General features: G+C 35.9%; 1 protein-coding gene across 3 annotated transcripts in view; it reads right to left on the bottom strand.

Annotated features, from left to right (window-relative positions):
* The window catches only part of LOC121324353 (Kv channel-interacting protein 4), a 357,785-nt gene that overhangs the window by 230,752 nt on the left and 110,155 nt on the right, over positions 1-16,878 (bottom strand). The window contains exon 1 of one of the 3 annotated variants that reach the window (XM_041266098.1): positions 5,521-5,693. The exons of the other annotated variants lie outside the window; for them this stretch is intronic. Within the exon in view, the coding sequence (XP_041122032.1) occupies positions 5,521-5,608 (88 nt within the window). The 5' untranslated portion in view covers positions 5,609-5,693. Of the gene's footprint in view, positions 1-5,520; positions 5,694-16,878 lie in introns of those variants that run through there. 3 annotated transcript variants of the gene reach the window in all.

Here is a 16,878-nt window from a genome sequence, read left to right as displayed (position 1 = left end):
CTAAATGCTTCCTAAGCTTTCTTGCTCTCAGTACTTAAAGAATGTTGCTGTAAAATTTTGTTTTTTTTGTAAAGGTCTGATGCTGTCAGTCCCTGACAGAAAAGTTTGGAAAATACCTTTGGGGTTATCATCAACATTGGATTTGGAACAAATATGTATTGTCATTATGTCCTATATAAACAATTTACTGATCATCTGACTCACACCTGTAAGAAACAGGATATTATGATTGTGAGCATTGTATATAGTAGGATCTGTATTTCATTGTTGTTTTTATTTGCTGTTTTGTTATTAGTTTAAAAGAGAGCCAGGTGCTCTGCCTAAGACACACCAACTGCTGTGCTTGACTACAGGGAATGGCAGGCAGGACTTTCGGGCTGCGAATTCCTAACCAGCCGATAGGTGTGTCCTGGGAGAGCGCCTTGCAATAAAGACAGACACTGACAAACCCTTTAATGAGCCAGAGCCTGACAGTCTAGGCACACGAGTTTGCATTATTTTGTGAGCACTTGTGCTATGATAGCGGCAGCCAACAAGTATATACCAGAGTCTCTCTTTCAGTTAAAAGACTAGGGTTTAGTTTAGGGGATTTTAATCCCAACACATTATATGGAGGGGACCTCCCTTATAGTGGGGCAGCACTCGGCCGCTTGTTGGCAAACTTTTGTTTCGTAGTTTTGTTTTTTCCCCCCACTTTTTAATTTATTTCTTGCCTTTTTCTATCTATTTTCATTCACGCTTTTTTTGCCTGTGGTGCCATACCATTGCTGCAACCCCAGTGGAGGCTACTGTTAACTACAACCTGAGTTGCAAAACACTGCAAATACATGGGTGCCTGTGCACCATTTGCACCTGCAACATCTAGTGTTTCTCACTCTGTCAGTGCATATTCCCACACCTCTTTTATAATGATATATTAAAATAATGGCACATTCAAGACACTACATAAAAGAGGAACTTCACACTATGATCACAACAAAAAATACACAAAGATACAGAAGCCAAATACCAGTACATCAGTTTGCCAAGTAAGAGATGTCATGTTGTGGCAAAGTGCCCGCCCTGTGTCTATTTTGTGTTGTATGTTGTATTTAGGCACGAGGATTGCACAGCACTTCACGTGCAAGTAAAAAGTAATAATATGTGAGCACGGGGAATTGCACTTTATTAATTCACATGCAGTTGTACCGCGACTCCAATTGAATGATTGATTAGCAATCGAGTCTCAGTACAGCTGCATAAAAACAGCATGTTTTCACTCACTTGGGGTTGTGTGTTCGGTGAGTGGAGAACAGGATTGGAGACGGAGGTATAATAGTTAAAAATATCAGCTCACCGTGTTTGTTTAGTGTTAGTCCATTTTGTTTCATCTCTTTGTTTTGGCGAATGTGCCATGCCCTGTGTTTTTTGTCTTGCAACCTTTTTTTTCTGTCTGTTCATTTATTAAATGCCGAGCAGTACCAATCGCTCAGCTCCACCCAACTCCTCCTCTTTGTCATTTATTTCCTGGTTCCTGTTTCTGATCTAACGTCACCCACTCCAGCCGTCTTTGTGACACATATAAAGAAAGTTTATTCTTCTTTTAGATGTTTCACACACCCCACTTAGTACTAATCTTAAATAACCTAACAGTGCACTTAGAAAACAGTCTCTCTCCCTAGTTAAACATCCTAGACTTCATCTAAAGTTTTATCTACTCAGAAAGCTAATCTTCACATAGACTTGATGCATCCTATAGTTATTGTTTATTTTTACTACCAGATCAGTGCATCTTAAGCAACCATTGCCCATGCCACTTTGACACATAACATACTGACTTATAAAGCCATACAGCAATCATGGCTGAATCTGTCTCTTAAAGGTGGATAGCATGTATTTAGTTTTTTTTTTTTTTTTCTACACTGCTCCATTTTATCACTTGCAAGTGGAGCTCACCTCTTCAGGTTGACTAAGGGATGTAGTTATTAATGTAAATAACTACAATCTCATGTAATTACTTCACAAGCACAACATGGAAATAAAAGATAGGAAACAACAAAGAAGCAATGGAAAACAAAAATGAGTGACAGAAGTTTTCAAGTAAAATAAGATGGTAGTGGTGCCAATTATTTGTGTTTCTCTACTAAGAAATTGGAAAAGTATTACACTGTATCTCTAGAATACAGTGGCAGCTGAGGTGAATACTCCAAAGGCATCCATTTTGATCAGAAACCACAAACAGACTTTGCTTGCAGCAGATTTCTGGGAGAGAATCATTTGTTGGTAGGATACATTAAAAAAGGGAAAGCATTGTGAAGCAGGAATCTGTGCAGACAGGTTTTAATGACAGCATAATAAATTACCCTGATATAACATCAATTCTGTTTGTCTTTTAAGTAAACATATACATCATTTGGTATTAGTTAATTTGATACTAACCAGTGTTGTTTTTTTTTAAAGGTTTTTATTACTTTTTAATATTTAAATGTTTTCATTACACAATGGAACTACACTGAATTTGCTGTGACATCAAGCTTGAATTTAATAAGTGAATCAGCATTATCAATTTTTTTTTGTTTTGTTTTGTTTGTTTGGGGTTCCTTTTGGTAATTTTACCATAATACCTACAAAGTTGAAGTGATATATGCTATAGAGACCACTCCTGTCTAAGACAGTCCGTTACCTCACTCTTAATTATAGTAACTTTGAAAATCGCAGGAGAAATATGATTTTACCCTGTACAGTACTTTTGAAGGGCCAGGACAAATTCACAGAGATGATAAAAAAAAAAAAAAACTGTATAATACAATCAGGATATAAATGAACACCATCTTTTTAAAGCATTTCACACCAAATTGTAAATAATATAAAAAAAAAAAAAACACCAAGTCCAAAACTAATAAGAAACTATACAGACACAAACAAGACACTAAATTAAATGTTTGTGGTTTTCAGGAAATCTTTATTGGAAATGTTTTTCCAAGATGTGCTAATGACCATTTGGAGTTTAAGGAGCTGTCAGTTTCAGGAAAAATGCAGTTAAGACCATTATCCTTTGCACTTTCTTCCAAATAGAGGGATGCTCTAAACCATTCTCTCACTTCATAGCCAACAGTGGCCAGCCTATGAACTAGCCATTTCAATATCGCCTGAGAGCACCTAAAATGACATGTTACAAAATCACTGATACTGTGTATGACTATAAAGCACTATAAACACACTTCCTGTGTCTCAAGTAATAATGTCCTGCCTGAGCCTTATGCACACAGTCTAAACTGGATTTTTCTTTTCTGATGAGTAAACTCAGTCATTTCTCAGCCAAGGATGTTCTGATAGAGTTCCAGTATCTGTCATTGATTGAGCTATTCTTCTGTTCTTTTGTCTATTCTCTCCTGGTATTTTGATTTGTTTAGTCACTTAAATGGTGGTATCTTTTCTTTCCCTTTCCTTCTTATTTTGGTGCAATGTGAATTTCTATCAGCACTATACACCACCAGTACATGAAAAGTCTTACCTGTTGAGTAGCCCCAATCAAATGTCAGTGTTAAAATGATACATTTTGAGAACAGTGAATCATGAGAGCAAACATTTCCACACATTCTAAAACACTGTACATGGAACAGAGGGGAATAAGAGGATATCCAGAATCTGTCAGTAAGAATCACCAGTCTGACAGCTGAGAAAGTTTTGAAGAAAATAACGTTTTGATACTAAACAAAGTTCATTGTTCATAAAGCATGCCTAAACCACTCAAGTACTTTTTACAATTTTGATTCCAACATAGAAGATACTATGTAAACTGTTAAAACACTACATAAAGTTATATTAATGCTGCAGGCCTGAGAGAGAACTACAGTACTAGTGTCTACCAATTTCCCTCAGTTGGTATGGAAATGAATAACAACAGTAATGTTTTATTACTGTACAATCCAATATAACATAGGTGCAGGAGTTCAGACCAAACTGTGATAATTAAAATAATAGTGTGACCTTGAAAATATCAGACCTTGAAAATGGCACGTTGTTTAAATTCCATGACAACGGAGGTGAAGCAATTCTAAAAGGATGGCTAGAGCATTTTTCTTTTTTGTCACAGAGTACAAAAGAAAGATCTTTTCAGGAATATTCAAGTACATACTGATTTTCATATTATACTGCCCAGGCAAACTTAGAAATATATTTACAGCAACCAGACTAATTTAGTTCTGTGCAATTTTTAAGTTCACCGACACATGATTTGCTTAACTATAAGATCCTTTTGAAAAGATGCATCCATTTGCATCGTTTTTGTTTTGCAGGTTTATTTCTTTCAAATGCTTAAAACAACAACAGCTATAATAAATAATAATAATAATAATAATAATAATAATAATAATAATACCCACATACATACATACATACATACATACATACATACATTTTGCCAATTCTGTCATTTTCAACTATTTCAATTCCTTGATGAGAATTTTTTTTTTTTTTTGGGGTGAAGCCAGTAATCTTTACCGCTAGAGACAAGAAGTTTAGATTTTATCTGCTAAGTTTAGTTTAGATTTTATCTGCTATAAAATGACAGTAATGTATGTCATTTACATTCTACAAAGTTTTAAGATGTATCAAAAAAAAATAGCCATTTGTTGGTCGGTAATGAATACATTAATGATGTATACAGTCTAGTGTAAACGAATGAACATAAATATATATATATATATATATATATATATATATATATATATATATATATATATATATATATATATCGATATATTATATATATATATATACGAATAGTTTGAAGTTATTAACCAATAAATCCATTTTCCAATAATCCATTTTCCAACAAGGTTTCATTTATTACATAAAAATATTTATTTTCTTTCCTTTTTTTTTTTTTTTACAAACTGCAGGTTTTATCTGCTTTGACCACAGGCATTTATGTATTTTCACCCACTATATAACTGTGAATGACCTTTTTCCTATCATGACACGTTGAAAAACACCATAACCCTCAATTATCTTGAAACTTATCAAACACAAATTCTTTACATTTTGATGAAAGCGTCAATATCATATTTACCACGTCTCTTCGACTGTGTACAGTACCTGTTGTTTACCATTTCACTCGCTATGCAACATTTCAGTAAATCCTTCAGTTAAAGTGAAAGCCCACATCCATTGTAACTAGATGATGCAGTGTATCAATTCCCTACAAAACAAGTTAGTAGTCTGACCCTGGTGATACATGCATTAACAATAACTAGTGTGAAAGATAAAGCAAATAGCTTGTTTCATCTTCATACAGTTAATAGCGTGCATGTAATCTGTCTGACTCTTTAAATTTGAACCATATGCTCAGATATCACCTTATAAAGAAAGGGCACATTAATGACCACTTTTAAAAAATACAATACTTTAGAATTTGCTTACTAAGAACATGAAGACTCCTTTTAATTTAGATTAAAAAAAAAACAAAAAGGAAGGAACATGACCTTTCAAAGCAATAAGTAATTGCAGTAAGACAGCATTAAGTTAAGAGCACTTTACCTGTGTGAAGCGTGCCCGTGATAAGCCTGAAGAGGTATTGGGCAAATTTGAATATTTCCCGCTTACAGCGTTTTCTACAGCCACTCATTTTTGAAGATATTCCTTGCAGATAACACCTCTTTGGACAATGGTCTATGACAGAAAACTTAAGCCTTAGTTCTCAATGCAGCCTGCAGTCCCCCACTTGGGGCACGTGTCATGGGTTTAGATTGGTCTTAAAAAAAGCCAAATCCTTGGACCTATTGGAATTCCTTAAGACCTGGTGTCCAGATATATATATATATATATATATATATATAGATATATATATATATATATATATAGAATATCTATATATGACTATTTATATTCTCAGGTAGTGCTGTAAAAAACAGAAGACTACAACTGTACCAACACGTGGATCCTTGCTGAGGTCATTTAGTTCCTGTGCTGTAATTTACCTTGTCTGTCTGAGGCTGCACACTTCTGTGTATGGGACCGGCTTCAGTAGCATTTCACTTAACAGAGCATCATCTGTAGATGTTGCAACCTCATAGACCATTGCCTTGGAGGCGGAGCCTGCTTGTCCCACTGTACAAGCTGAGAAATGTGTCTTGTGTGAATCGGCAATAGCAGCAGTCTGTGAGGCTGTCACATTGCAGTTTATTTTGCATTAAAATTGCAAGTGACTGACTGAAAGTGTTAATGGCATCAGCTCCCAGTAGACATGTATGCTAATAGATACTATATATACACACACACACACACACACACACACACACACACACACACACACACACAAAATAAAATTCTAAGTAATACAGTGAACAGTGTGAATTGATAAAAGAGGAAGACAATAAAACGCCCAAGGTCAAACCAGATAATGAGTGACAAGCATTTAATGCAATGCTTTTTCAAATCTCCACCTGCTGGAAACAGAAACCATCCCCTGACAACGTGAGAACCTGTGAACCACTGTGACAAATACCAATTACTTTGTATTCAAAATATAGTATAATTAAAATCATCTATCAAATATCATGTTCCAATTTTACAACATCCACCATTAACTACAATTATATGTACTAATCAAACCCCCTTATCTTTTATGTCTTCTTTCAACATTTTTTTTTTTTTTTTTTTTTGTGTCTACATTGTTGTTTGTTGTGACACCATTCATAAATTCCCTGGGGCCATCCAGGCAATGTGTTGTTAAAAATAGGACAGTCCGATATCAAATCGTTTTTGGTTTGCTGTGATTTAATCAGATGTAGAGTTTTAAGTTTGTTCAATGCATGTGCTAAGTTGTTTTTGTTATACAGTACTTATAAACTAAATAGAATCCTTGACCTCAATGAAAAATAACCTTCTAGGTAACAGTCTGATTATCAGTAAGACTGGATAATATAATTTTAACCTTATAAAGTTTGTTATAACAAGTTTCTCATATGTCTGTCTTTTGCTGGGGCCAGTGGACTTTTAGAGAGCAACCTGGTGTGGTGTCACAAAGACGGCTGTAGTGGGTGACGTCAGACAAGAAACAGGAACCATGAAATAAACAACAGAGAGGTGGAGTTGGGTGGAGCTGAGCGATTGGTGTCGCTCAGCATTTAATAATGAACAGACAGAAAATAAAAGGTTGTAAAGACAAACAAAAACACAGGACACGGCACTTTTGCCAAAATAAACAGACAAACAAAACGGACTACATAGACAAACACGGTGAGCTGATATTTTAACTATTACTTTGATTATTACCTCCGTCTCCAATCCCATTCTCCACTCACTGAACACACAACCCCGAGTGAGTGAAAACATGCTGCTTTTATGCAGCTGTACCGAGACTCGATTGCTAATTAATCATTCAACTGGAGTCTTGGTACAACTGCACTTGAATTAATAAAAGTGCAATTCCCTGTGCTCACATATTATTACATTTTACCTGCACGTGAAGTGCTGTGCAATCCTTGTGCCTAAATACAAATATACATTTTAAACAACTCGTGTTCCACAGACCCATTTATATCCTGTGTACCAATGATTATACACCAACATTAACACACAACACGCAGCATATAACATTGAAATACACAAAGGGGCGGGCAACATTGCCACACGTGGGTAAATAGTATAATAGATGAACTAGTATATTCTCTCGCTTTATGTATCGTTTTCTGTTTGTCATCAAAACTGGAAAATGATTTATGAAGTAATTTTGAACTACAAGAATAATACATTCATTAAGATAACAATGACATTTTAAATCTGTAACACGTTGCTCTTTTGGGGGTGAACAACTTTACTTAATAATTTCTTAGACAATGATGTGCTTCTCAGTACCTACAGTAGTTCACCTTGCTTCTACCCAGTATCCTTGAATTAAATCCAGGCAGTTCATATCGTCTGGACACCCCAGCCACAAAAAAAATTAAGCTAAGTATTTTCCAAAACACACAAAAATAAATAAATAAATAAATCTCATTACTGAAAATTGCATTAATTAATTATGTGTATCTCTGGTATTTCTCCCCCACTTCATAGTCTGGAAAGCAAGGGATGAATCATCGGAGCTCAATCCACCCTCAACTAATTCCACTGTTTAATGTGACCTTATTGTTTCAATCTGCAATATTCTACCAAACTTCTTATTAAGCTCCCTGTGACACACTACCTCTAATAAATTACCCTGATACCTAACTAGTAAATTGGGTTTACTGTTGTAAGTATAATATTAATGAGATCTAGTAACCAAATTGCATGTAGATTATTTCAAGATTTTTTTATTCATCGAACCAAAGCGTTATCAAAGCGCAAACAATGTAACAATATTAAATTATCTTATTTGATTTAAGCATAGGTGGGATAAACAAAGTGTAAATGCACTTTATTGATATTGTTATTAATTCTATGGTGCAAAAATACAATGTGGGGGGTGGGCTACGCAGCATGCAACCCATTTAACAGACGCAGGTAAAATTCTTCTTTAACCCTACACCAGCAGTAACACAGAGACGAGATATTTTCTAGCCAACTTATAGTTGTAGTTAAGGAAATCAAGGACTTTATGTTCTAGTGTAAAATCTGCACAACTTTTTTTATTTTTTTTTATTTAGTAATCGCCAATTATTTTATTATTTTCTCCCACTTTGGCATATCCAATTATTTGTAGGCTCAGCTCACCGCTACCACTCCCGTGCTGACTCGGGAGCAGCGAAGATGAACACACGCTGTCCTCCGAAGCGTGTGACGTCAGCCGACCGCTTTTTTTCCACACTGCAGACTCACCGTGTAGCCCCTCAGACCTACAGCGTCGGAGGACAACGCAGCTCTGGGCAGCTTACAGGCAAGCGTTTACCTACGTAAACGAATCCAATATGACAGATTGCCAACTGTCATTTTGAAGGAATGAGTGAAAGAGTGGAGAAAAAGGAGTTTTTGTAGGTTCTATTAATAAGATAGGATCAAAATTACTGTGATCGGTCGATATGCGTTGTTTTTTATGTGTGTATATACATATATGTATGTATATATATATATATATGTATATATATATATATATATATATATATATATATATATATATTTTTATTTCACTTTTGATTTCTACAGATGATCTAAGGTAGATAAAAAAGAAAGAATGGATAGAAACTGAATCTCATCTGAAGCCACATGGAAAATCCTACTGAGAAAGAAGATGAAGAGAGTACAAAAAGAGGCCAGCAAGATTTTCCTCTGGCGAATCTGATGAGGAAAATGCAACAGTCAAGATCAGTGGTCCAGAACTTAAAAAGGTATCCATAAATATAATTAGTACAATAGAACTTGTCTGTGTTGAGGTTGTCTGATCTTTATGTCAAGATAACTAATGCAGTGTAGGCTATATGGCATTAGTCAGTAATTATAAATGATTGATGACATTTACCATTAAATATATAGATGTACACATTTTAATGAGAGGAACTGTAGTCTCCAGCCCCTTACTAGATGTATGTCCATATCGTCATAGTTTAATTTGCTCCAAAATTACAGTACTATACTATTGTTAAAATCTTTAGTAAATAATGTGTATTTTAAGATGGGTTATTTTTCTGTTCTGATTTTTTTTTAAGGTAAGAGGTGATGATGTGTGTAAAGTGAATGCTGATCTGTTTGATAAACTAGAAGCTAGAAGCCCTGGGGAGCAATCTCTTGACCAGATGTTCAAAGACATGCTATTGGAGAAAAAAAAAAACATTTTTTGGAAAGAGATTTGTCAGAAATGTAAAATAAAATCAAACAACTTCAAAATCTAAACATGATGCTACATACTTTTTTTTTTTCTTTCCAGTCTAACATGCAAATACTTTTACTTTTAAAGCATGCTTGGTAGTAAAGTTACATTTACTTGAAAAAGTTGTATGGTTCTTATTGTTCTGTCAATGTATTTTTACTACACAAGAACACTATCAAAAGAGTTATAATATTGTATTATAATGCAGTGTCAGTTAATGACTGCAATGTTAATCAAAAGCTTCTGAGGGCACAACTCCCTAGTTAAGCCCCTTAATATAATTATTTCCAATACATGAGAGTAGATGTTAAAACTTTATGCTGATTTGAACTTGGCTCTCGCCAAGATAAGCACCAACTAAGACGTAGCTTTACAGTAAACTTTTGTGATCCATCTGCATCTCCATCCATTTGCGTTTCTTTCCATCTGATGATGTAGATATCCTTCTGCCTGGTGTTGATGGATGAAGTGTAATGCTGGCTCCAGGGATCAGCTTATTTTGCCTCCCCAGCGCATCAGCACACACAACGGCTGTGTTGCTGGCTCTGGGGATCAACCACAGTGCATTCTCCCCAGTGCATCAGCATGACAACCGTCTGGATAGAGTTAAGTAGGGTACATCTCTGGGGTCTTCAAGTGGGCACCTTCTGTTTCGTCATATATATTTTGGAGAAAATTAATTTCTTAAATAATACAGTAAAATCAAGCATGTACAGCCAGCCAATGCAGAATGCTTTCATTCAGGCTTATGCTGTTTCCACCTAGGAACTGTGACCATATATGTGCTATATAATATCTGCTCTGTGACTCTACTTTTAATTTATACTAAAATTAACATTATTTCAACTACCATCTTGCTGTATTTTTTCACATATCAAAAAAGTAGGAAATGAAATAAAATGTCCTCAGTATTATTGATATTAGCATTGAAAAAGATATGGGTGTGCATGTAATGTACTGGTGCCGTGAAAGAGGCGTGTAATACAATTTTTTTTCACAATATATTACTTTAGGGCAGCAAGGTGGCGTGGTGTTTAGCTTTGCTGCCTCACAACTCTAGGATCCTGGGTTTGATTCTGGCCTCTGGTCTGTCTGTGTGGAGTTTCCATGTTCTCCCTGTGTTCATACAGGTTTTCTCCAGGTACTCCGGTTTCCTCCCACAGTCCAAAAATATGCTGGCTAGGTGGACTGGCCTCTCGAAAATTATTTTTATTATTGAAGGCATTTAGCAGACACCTTTTCCAAGACAACTTAAAATGCTAGGATGAAGCGGTAACAGATAATGGATGGAAGGATGTACTGTATTACTTCATATTTGGAGGCATCCCAGGACTGATAGATAATTCTGTCAAGAATTCTTTCAATAAATACCAGCCTCAAGTTGGGCCTCCTCCATTCAGAAAAAATATAACACCAGCGAAGGGAGCAGGTCTGATGCATCTTGCAGGAGCTGCAGATACACCCAGACATTTTGAAGAGTGGTTCCTAATGTTCTTACAGCAACAGTAACAGTTTAGGGTCCACACCACCTACAGGGTAAAGGGAAAGGCCGGAGTTTGAATAAAACGCGTGACTTACCCCTCGTTTGGCAACTTGCCAAAAGTGAGTTAGGGGCTCCTGGTATTTTTTTTCTCAAAAGCTCTGTTTATTACAAGTCAAACAAGGCACTACACATGAAGGTAGCACCTAAATTGAGCCCAGGGTTATTTTTCTGGTCAAGGTCCCCCTCACCCCCCCTGAGTGACTTGGTTTGGTTTGCCAAAAATGAACATAAATACACCAGAATTAAATTGCAAAAAAGACCAAAACATGTATTTATAGGAAACAAATGAAAAACTAGAGAAATAAATATGCCATGAGTCTCTTTATCCCCCCAAGCATTCTCAAGCCCTTATATATAGAATACATTTCCCATAAGGCAACTCTCATTTTTTAAAAATAAAAATAATTAGATACAAAAATGCTTCATTACCATCATCAAAAAATATTTTGGCCAGATTCACACATATAAGGTTAACCATACACATATACCTATATAATACAATATGTAAGACAACAACATAAAGAAAAGTGCACTTTTAAATATTAGCTATGACCTTTAACCTCCGAGGTCAGCAACCGTTTTGTTTCTGCTGATGTGGCGCTATCACTGGTGGCCATCTTTGATACACTGCAGACTAGCTACTACCAGCAACAAGGATTTTTGCACACAGGTATGAATAAAATAAACTTCATTTTTTAAATTATATTTTCTCTTTGCTTCTCCAAGAATGGGGATACACTGCAGTGATTTGGGAAAATGGTATGCAAGAATGAATTCCTCAGACATATCACAAGCACAAGCACACTCATACATGAAGGGCAATAGGAAAGGTTATTGAAGTCAACAAAAATGCCTTATTACCAATAAATTAAAAAGCCACCCTGTCACGGTCCCTTTCTCACTTTAGGTTGACCTTTGCAAGGTCACAGGTCAAAGGGGAAATAAAAAAAAAAAAAAAAAAATGGCTTTCATTTCCGAACTCAGCATGCCAGAAAACCCCCAGCTGAATTTTTCTAACTAAATCTGAGCCGGACAGGCAACGACACTGGTTGAGTTGGCATGAAAATTTAGACATAAATTTTGGAATCAGCAATTATTTTAACCCATTTTTACTTTTATTTTACCAATTTTTTTTTAAGCCCCTGTCTCACCGCTGTGACACACGCAGTATTTCAGGAGAGGCAAAGACAAGCACACGCATCCTCCAAAACGTGCAGGGTCAGGCCACCCACTTTCTTTAACTCTGTAAGCTGACAGTGAAGCCAACCAGACCTGTCATTTCGGAGGAAACGCAGTTCTAGTTACAACACAGCAACCAGCCACCACAGGAGTCGCTAGTGCTTGGTGAGACAAGGCTTACCCAGCCCCTTCCAACCCAGGTGGCGCTAGGCTGAAGAAGTTTTTTTTAATAGTAGTGAGTAGTTGTTTCTTGATGAAAAAAATGCACAGTCCTTTTCTTCAGATACTGTATTAGTTTAGTTTATTCAATATATATATATATAGGTTTAATTCCGGAAACAAAAAGAACGCTCAAAGCAAAACAGTACAGATCACACTTTCATATGCAAACTGCACGGTACAAAACTCAAGTTCAAAACAAAACAGGACAAAATAATACAATGCAATTCTGTAGGCTTGATCCTTCAGGACTTTCTCGATCAACAAGTTTCCAATACTAGTCTTAAAGAAAGAGAGAAGTAAGCTGAGCTGAGTGCACCTTGATTAAGTACTGATTGTTTTTATTCCAGCAGTCAGATGATCGTCATCAGTGCAATGAAATGCAATCTTGCAATCTCGCATTTACCAGTTGCTGTACCTCCTCTGATAATCTCCTTTTAAAACTAACAGAGTGTACAAACCTGCAAACATGTGACCGGATTGTACAAACCTACCGTGACCGGATTTCCCACGAGGTACCCCGAGCCACCTGCTGTCCTCTTCCATGGGTATGAACTCAGTATGTGTCCAAGTCTAAGCTGTCATACTATGGTCATTACAATATATGTAAGTATTTATCATGCATGGTAGTTATGTGTCTCTTATGTTTCAAGCTACAAAAATAATCTTAAAAGTTCATGTTTCTCCAACATCGGCCAATTGTGCACCGCCCCTGAGAACTCCCAGCCATAGTCGGCAATGGCATAGCCCAGATTTGAACCGACGATCTCAGGCTATTGGACGCATTCTGCACTTATCTGGATGCGCCATGCGGGAGCATTAAAATTAATTTTGAATTCAATTTCTTTTGAATGGCTGTCTGTTGACTTTTGAGCAGCACTGTATTTTTTATGTATTATTGCCTTTATTTGTGCCTAATAAAAATTAATAATTAATTTTTATAACAGTACCTATGGATATATCGTATATTAATATATATATATATATATATATATATATATATATATAATATATATATATATATATATATATATTTTTGTGGGAATGTATTTACAATGTCGTAGTCACATACCAATCAATTTACAATTAATTATAATATGTAACACCCAATGATATTACAGCATCAGTGTACCAATCAATTTACATTTATTTTAATATGTAACTAGTGTGACTACATGTGACTAGTCACACAAGAAAGTCCAAAAACCTTTTTTGTGTGTGTGTGTGTGTGTGTTTCCATGTGTTTTTTTTTTTGTAAGGGGTATTTTTGTTGATAATGAAAAGATACAGAAAAGGAGGCAAAGACAAAGTTCACTATCCATGCGTTACTACCGCTGACCTGGAGAAGCCAACAATACAAAAATACATTACTGGCATTTTTAAATGCTTGGTCACTAACAGGCTATCATTGCAGTTTATGTCAGCCCTGTTTACAGAGCTATTGAGACCAGCATGGAGGCTAACATAAAAAATGGAGTACTCAAAACCAGAATTTTTATTTTCTTTGATTTCATTAAGTTGTTGACTTGTTAAATCTTTGTGTCTCTTGCTTCTTTTTTTTCAAGAGAGGTTTGTTTCTTATAATTTTAGCCACTTGTCCACTGTCATGCCTCTGAAAAGATCAAATGTGACAAAAGGAATGACACTCATTTTTAAAAACTGTAAAAGACCTCTCACAACAATGTATATATTTATTCTGAGTTTAATATGTTGTGTATTGATCATTTACTAATTGAAATGTGCTTCGACAAAAATAAGTTCAGCCGTGCAGTGTACTGAAGGGTAAAAAATCCTCAACAGCCAATCAGCGTGCAGCATTTGAAGATTCTGTTTTATAAATAAAGATTATAGCTGGAGTTTCGTAGCTCTGACTGTGCTGCTGTCTTATGGGTGTATTGCGACTTCACATATTATAAATTCACATAAATTAATTTCTGCTATAATTATCAATTTAAAAATAAAGCAGTACATTTGTGTTAACGAAAAGTAAACTGAAACCGTTCTTTAAAACTCCAATTTTAAAATAACTTTGCTGACAGAATCAGGCCCACCCATTGCATTGCAACAAAGAAAGGTAAGTCTATGGAGATTCTTAGTATTATAGTGATTTTTTATGTGCTTATTTTTCAGTCAGCTATACTGTTTATTGTGTAGTCTGCCAAAAAAATCAGGTGATCCACAAACAAAAAAGTTTAAGAACCACTGCTATGATGCTATTTCATTAAGCAAATATGTATTGTAACAGTGGTACAAGTATTTTTCAGCTCCAGAATGACTAGAATTGTAATCAGAGCTGCACACATCTAATACATGTGTCCCGTTTCACTTTTAATAATATACAGTAAATGTATCGCAATTGTTATCATTAAATGAATAATTATTCACTGTTACAAGTATATTTTTCTTTTTTATATTACAGATTTTAGAAGTTTAAAAACTATAAACCAAGCAATATTCACCATAATTTATAAAATTACTTGCTATACCTCTTACTATAAGAACATCTAGCATTGCAAAAAAAAAAAAAAAATGAAAAAGAGCAGGAATAAAAAATCCTATTCTATTGTGTACATAATAAACCAGAATTTGTACCTGGAGTGTTTCACAGCAAGTCACTTTGAAATACTATCCCAAACCCCTAGCCTAAGCCTTAAGTCACATGAAAAGGCACTTCGATATATGTTTGGATTGTCACTGTATATTACCTATAATAACTTTAACAGGTGTTAATACAAGTAACTATGAAAAATGTTCCTCTCATTGTGTTGTAAAAAAAAAACATTTGCATAATATGATCTGGATAAAATGTTTTGAGCCAGCTATAATCTGCTCTTTCTGTAAAGGATCCAGTTAGTATCGATCCTCCCACCTCCCTTCTAGTTGATTTACACCCAGTCAGTGAGGTTCATCAGAAATAATTAACAAGGTCTGGTGACCACCTCCACTTTAAACTCATCTCAAATAATCACAGTGGCCTCCAATATGCCCTTCAGCTTTCTCTGGATTCATTTCAAGCTGCAGCCTTGGAAAGATTATACTGCAGACAAGAAACCAGAACCTATCGGCCTAACCCCCTGTCGTCTGCTGAAATATTTAATACCCAGGAACATGGTGACATCAGAGCATGTGTAACCTCAGGACCTGACCTACCAGTGTTTGGCCAGAAGAATAATGCAACAGAAAGCAAGGGAAGCAAGGGATGTTCTCTTAGCCAAAGTGTTCTTTAAGATGGAGCTGACCACCTGACACAATATGAATCAATCAATAAATAAATATGTACTACTTGTCATGACGCACGTGCATCAACATGAAATTAACAGAAAAAGAAAAGCAATAGGCTAAGTGTGACAGGGAGAACCCTGTCGCTGGTTCATGAGCAGATGTGTGTAGCTGAACCGCGTTACTAGGCAACCAATAGAGCAGGTAGGCACAGCTCGAGGTGACTGCACTGCCATGAGAGGCCCTTTGTTTACATTCAGGATGACAGCGTTTGCTCTTTAGGATAACTGCCACGGAAGGCTCTGCTCAGCCTGGAACGTAGCAATGACAAGCAGCCGCTGAGAGGCCGAGACTTCAGGAGCAACAGCAGTAGGTTAGTTTAGGGGAGGTTGATACCAAACAGTATAGAGAGGGGTTTTTGTAGTGTAGTAGGTTCCTGGAGCAGGAGGTCTCTTAGTGAGACTAGTGCGCACCTTGTGTGGCAAAATTTTATTTTTAGCTTTGTTTTGTTTTCTTTATTAAATCAGACACTTTCCAAATATATTTAGTCTTTGTCATGCATTGATATTTGTTTACCAAACATAAAAAGTGCCGACTTAGAGAACAAATCCTCTTTAATTGCATCACGATTGTATCACATTGATGATGTGTGTACCGGTACACCTTTCTAAGTTTAGTAGTATCTCCTTCATAGTTAATCCCGATGCATTACAAGGGACACTGGTTTCACATAAAAACAAAACACCATTTAAAATTTAAAAAATAAATGTTACCATCTGTGGAAGGGGTGTGGGTAATTCACTGACTAGGAGACAGACAGGTGTAATTGAAAACACCACACAGGTGCCCAGTTTTATTTTTTGACAGTTCTTACTTTTTCTGGCAGAGGGCACTGTTGACCGTGGGCTGCCTATCAACGATGATAGACAGCACCACGGAAATATCACAA

This window comes from Polyodon spathula, chromosome 1, assembly GCF_017654505.1.
Source record: "Polyodon spathula isolate WHYD16114869_AA chromosome 1, ASM1765450v1, whole genome shotgun sequence".
Classification (NCBI taxonomy): Eukaryota; Metazoa; Chordata; class Actinopteri; order Acipenseriformes; family Polyodontidae; genus Polyodon; species Polyodon spathula.
The sequence above is the reverse complement of the archived record's forward strand: the minus strand, read 5'-3'. Positions and strand labels throughout refer to the sequence as shown.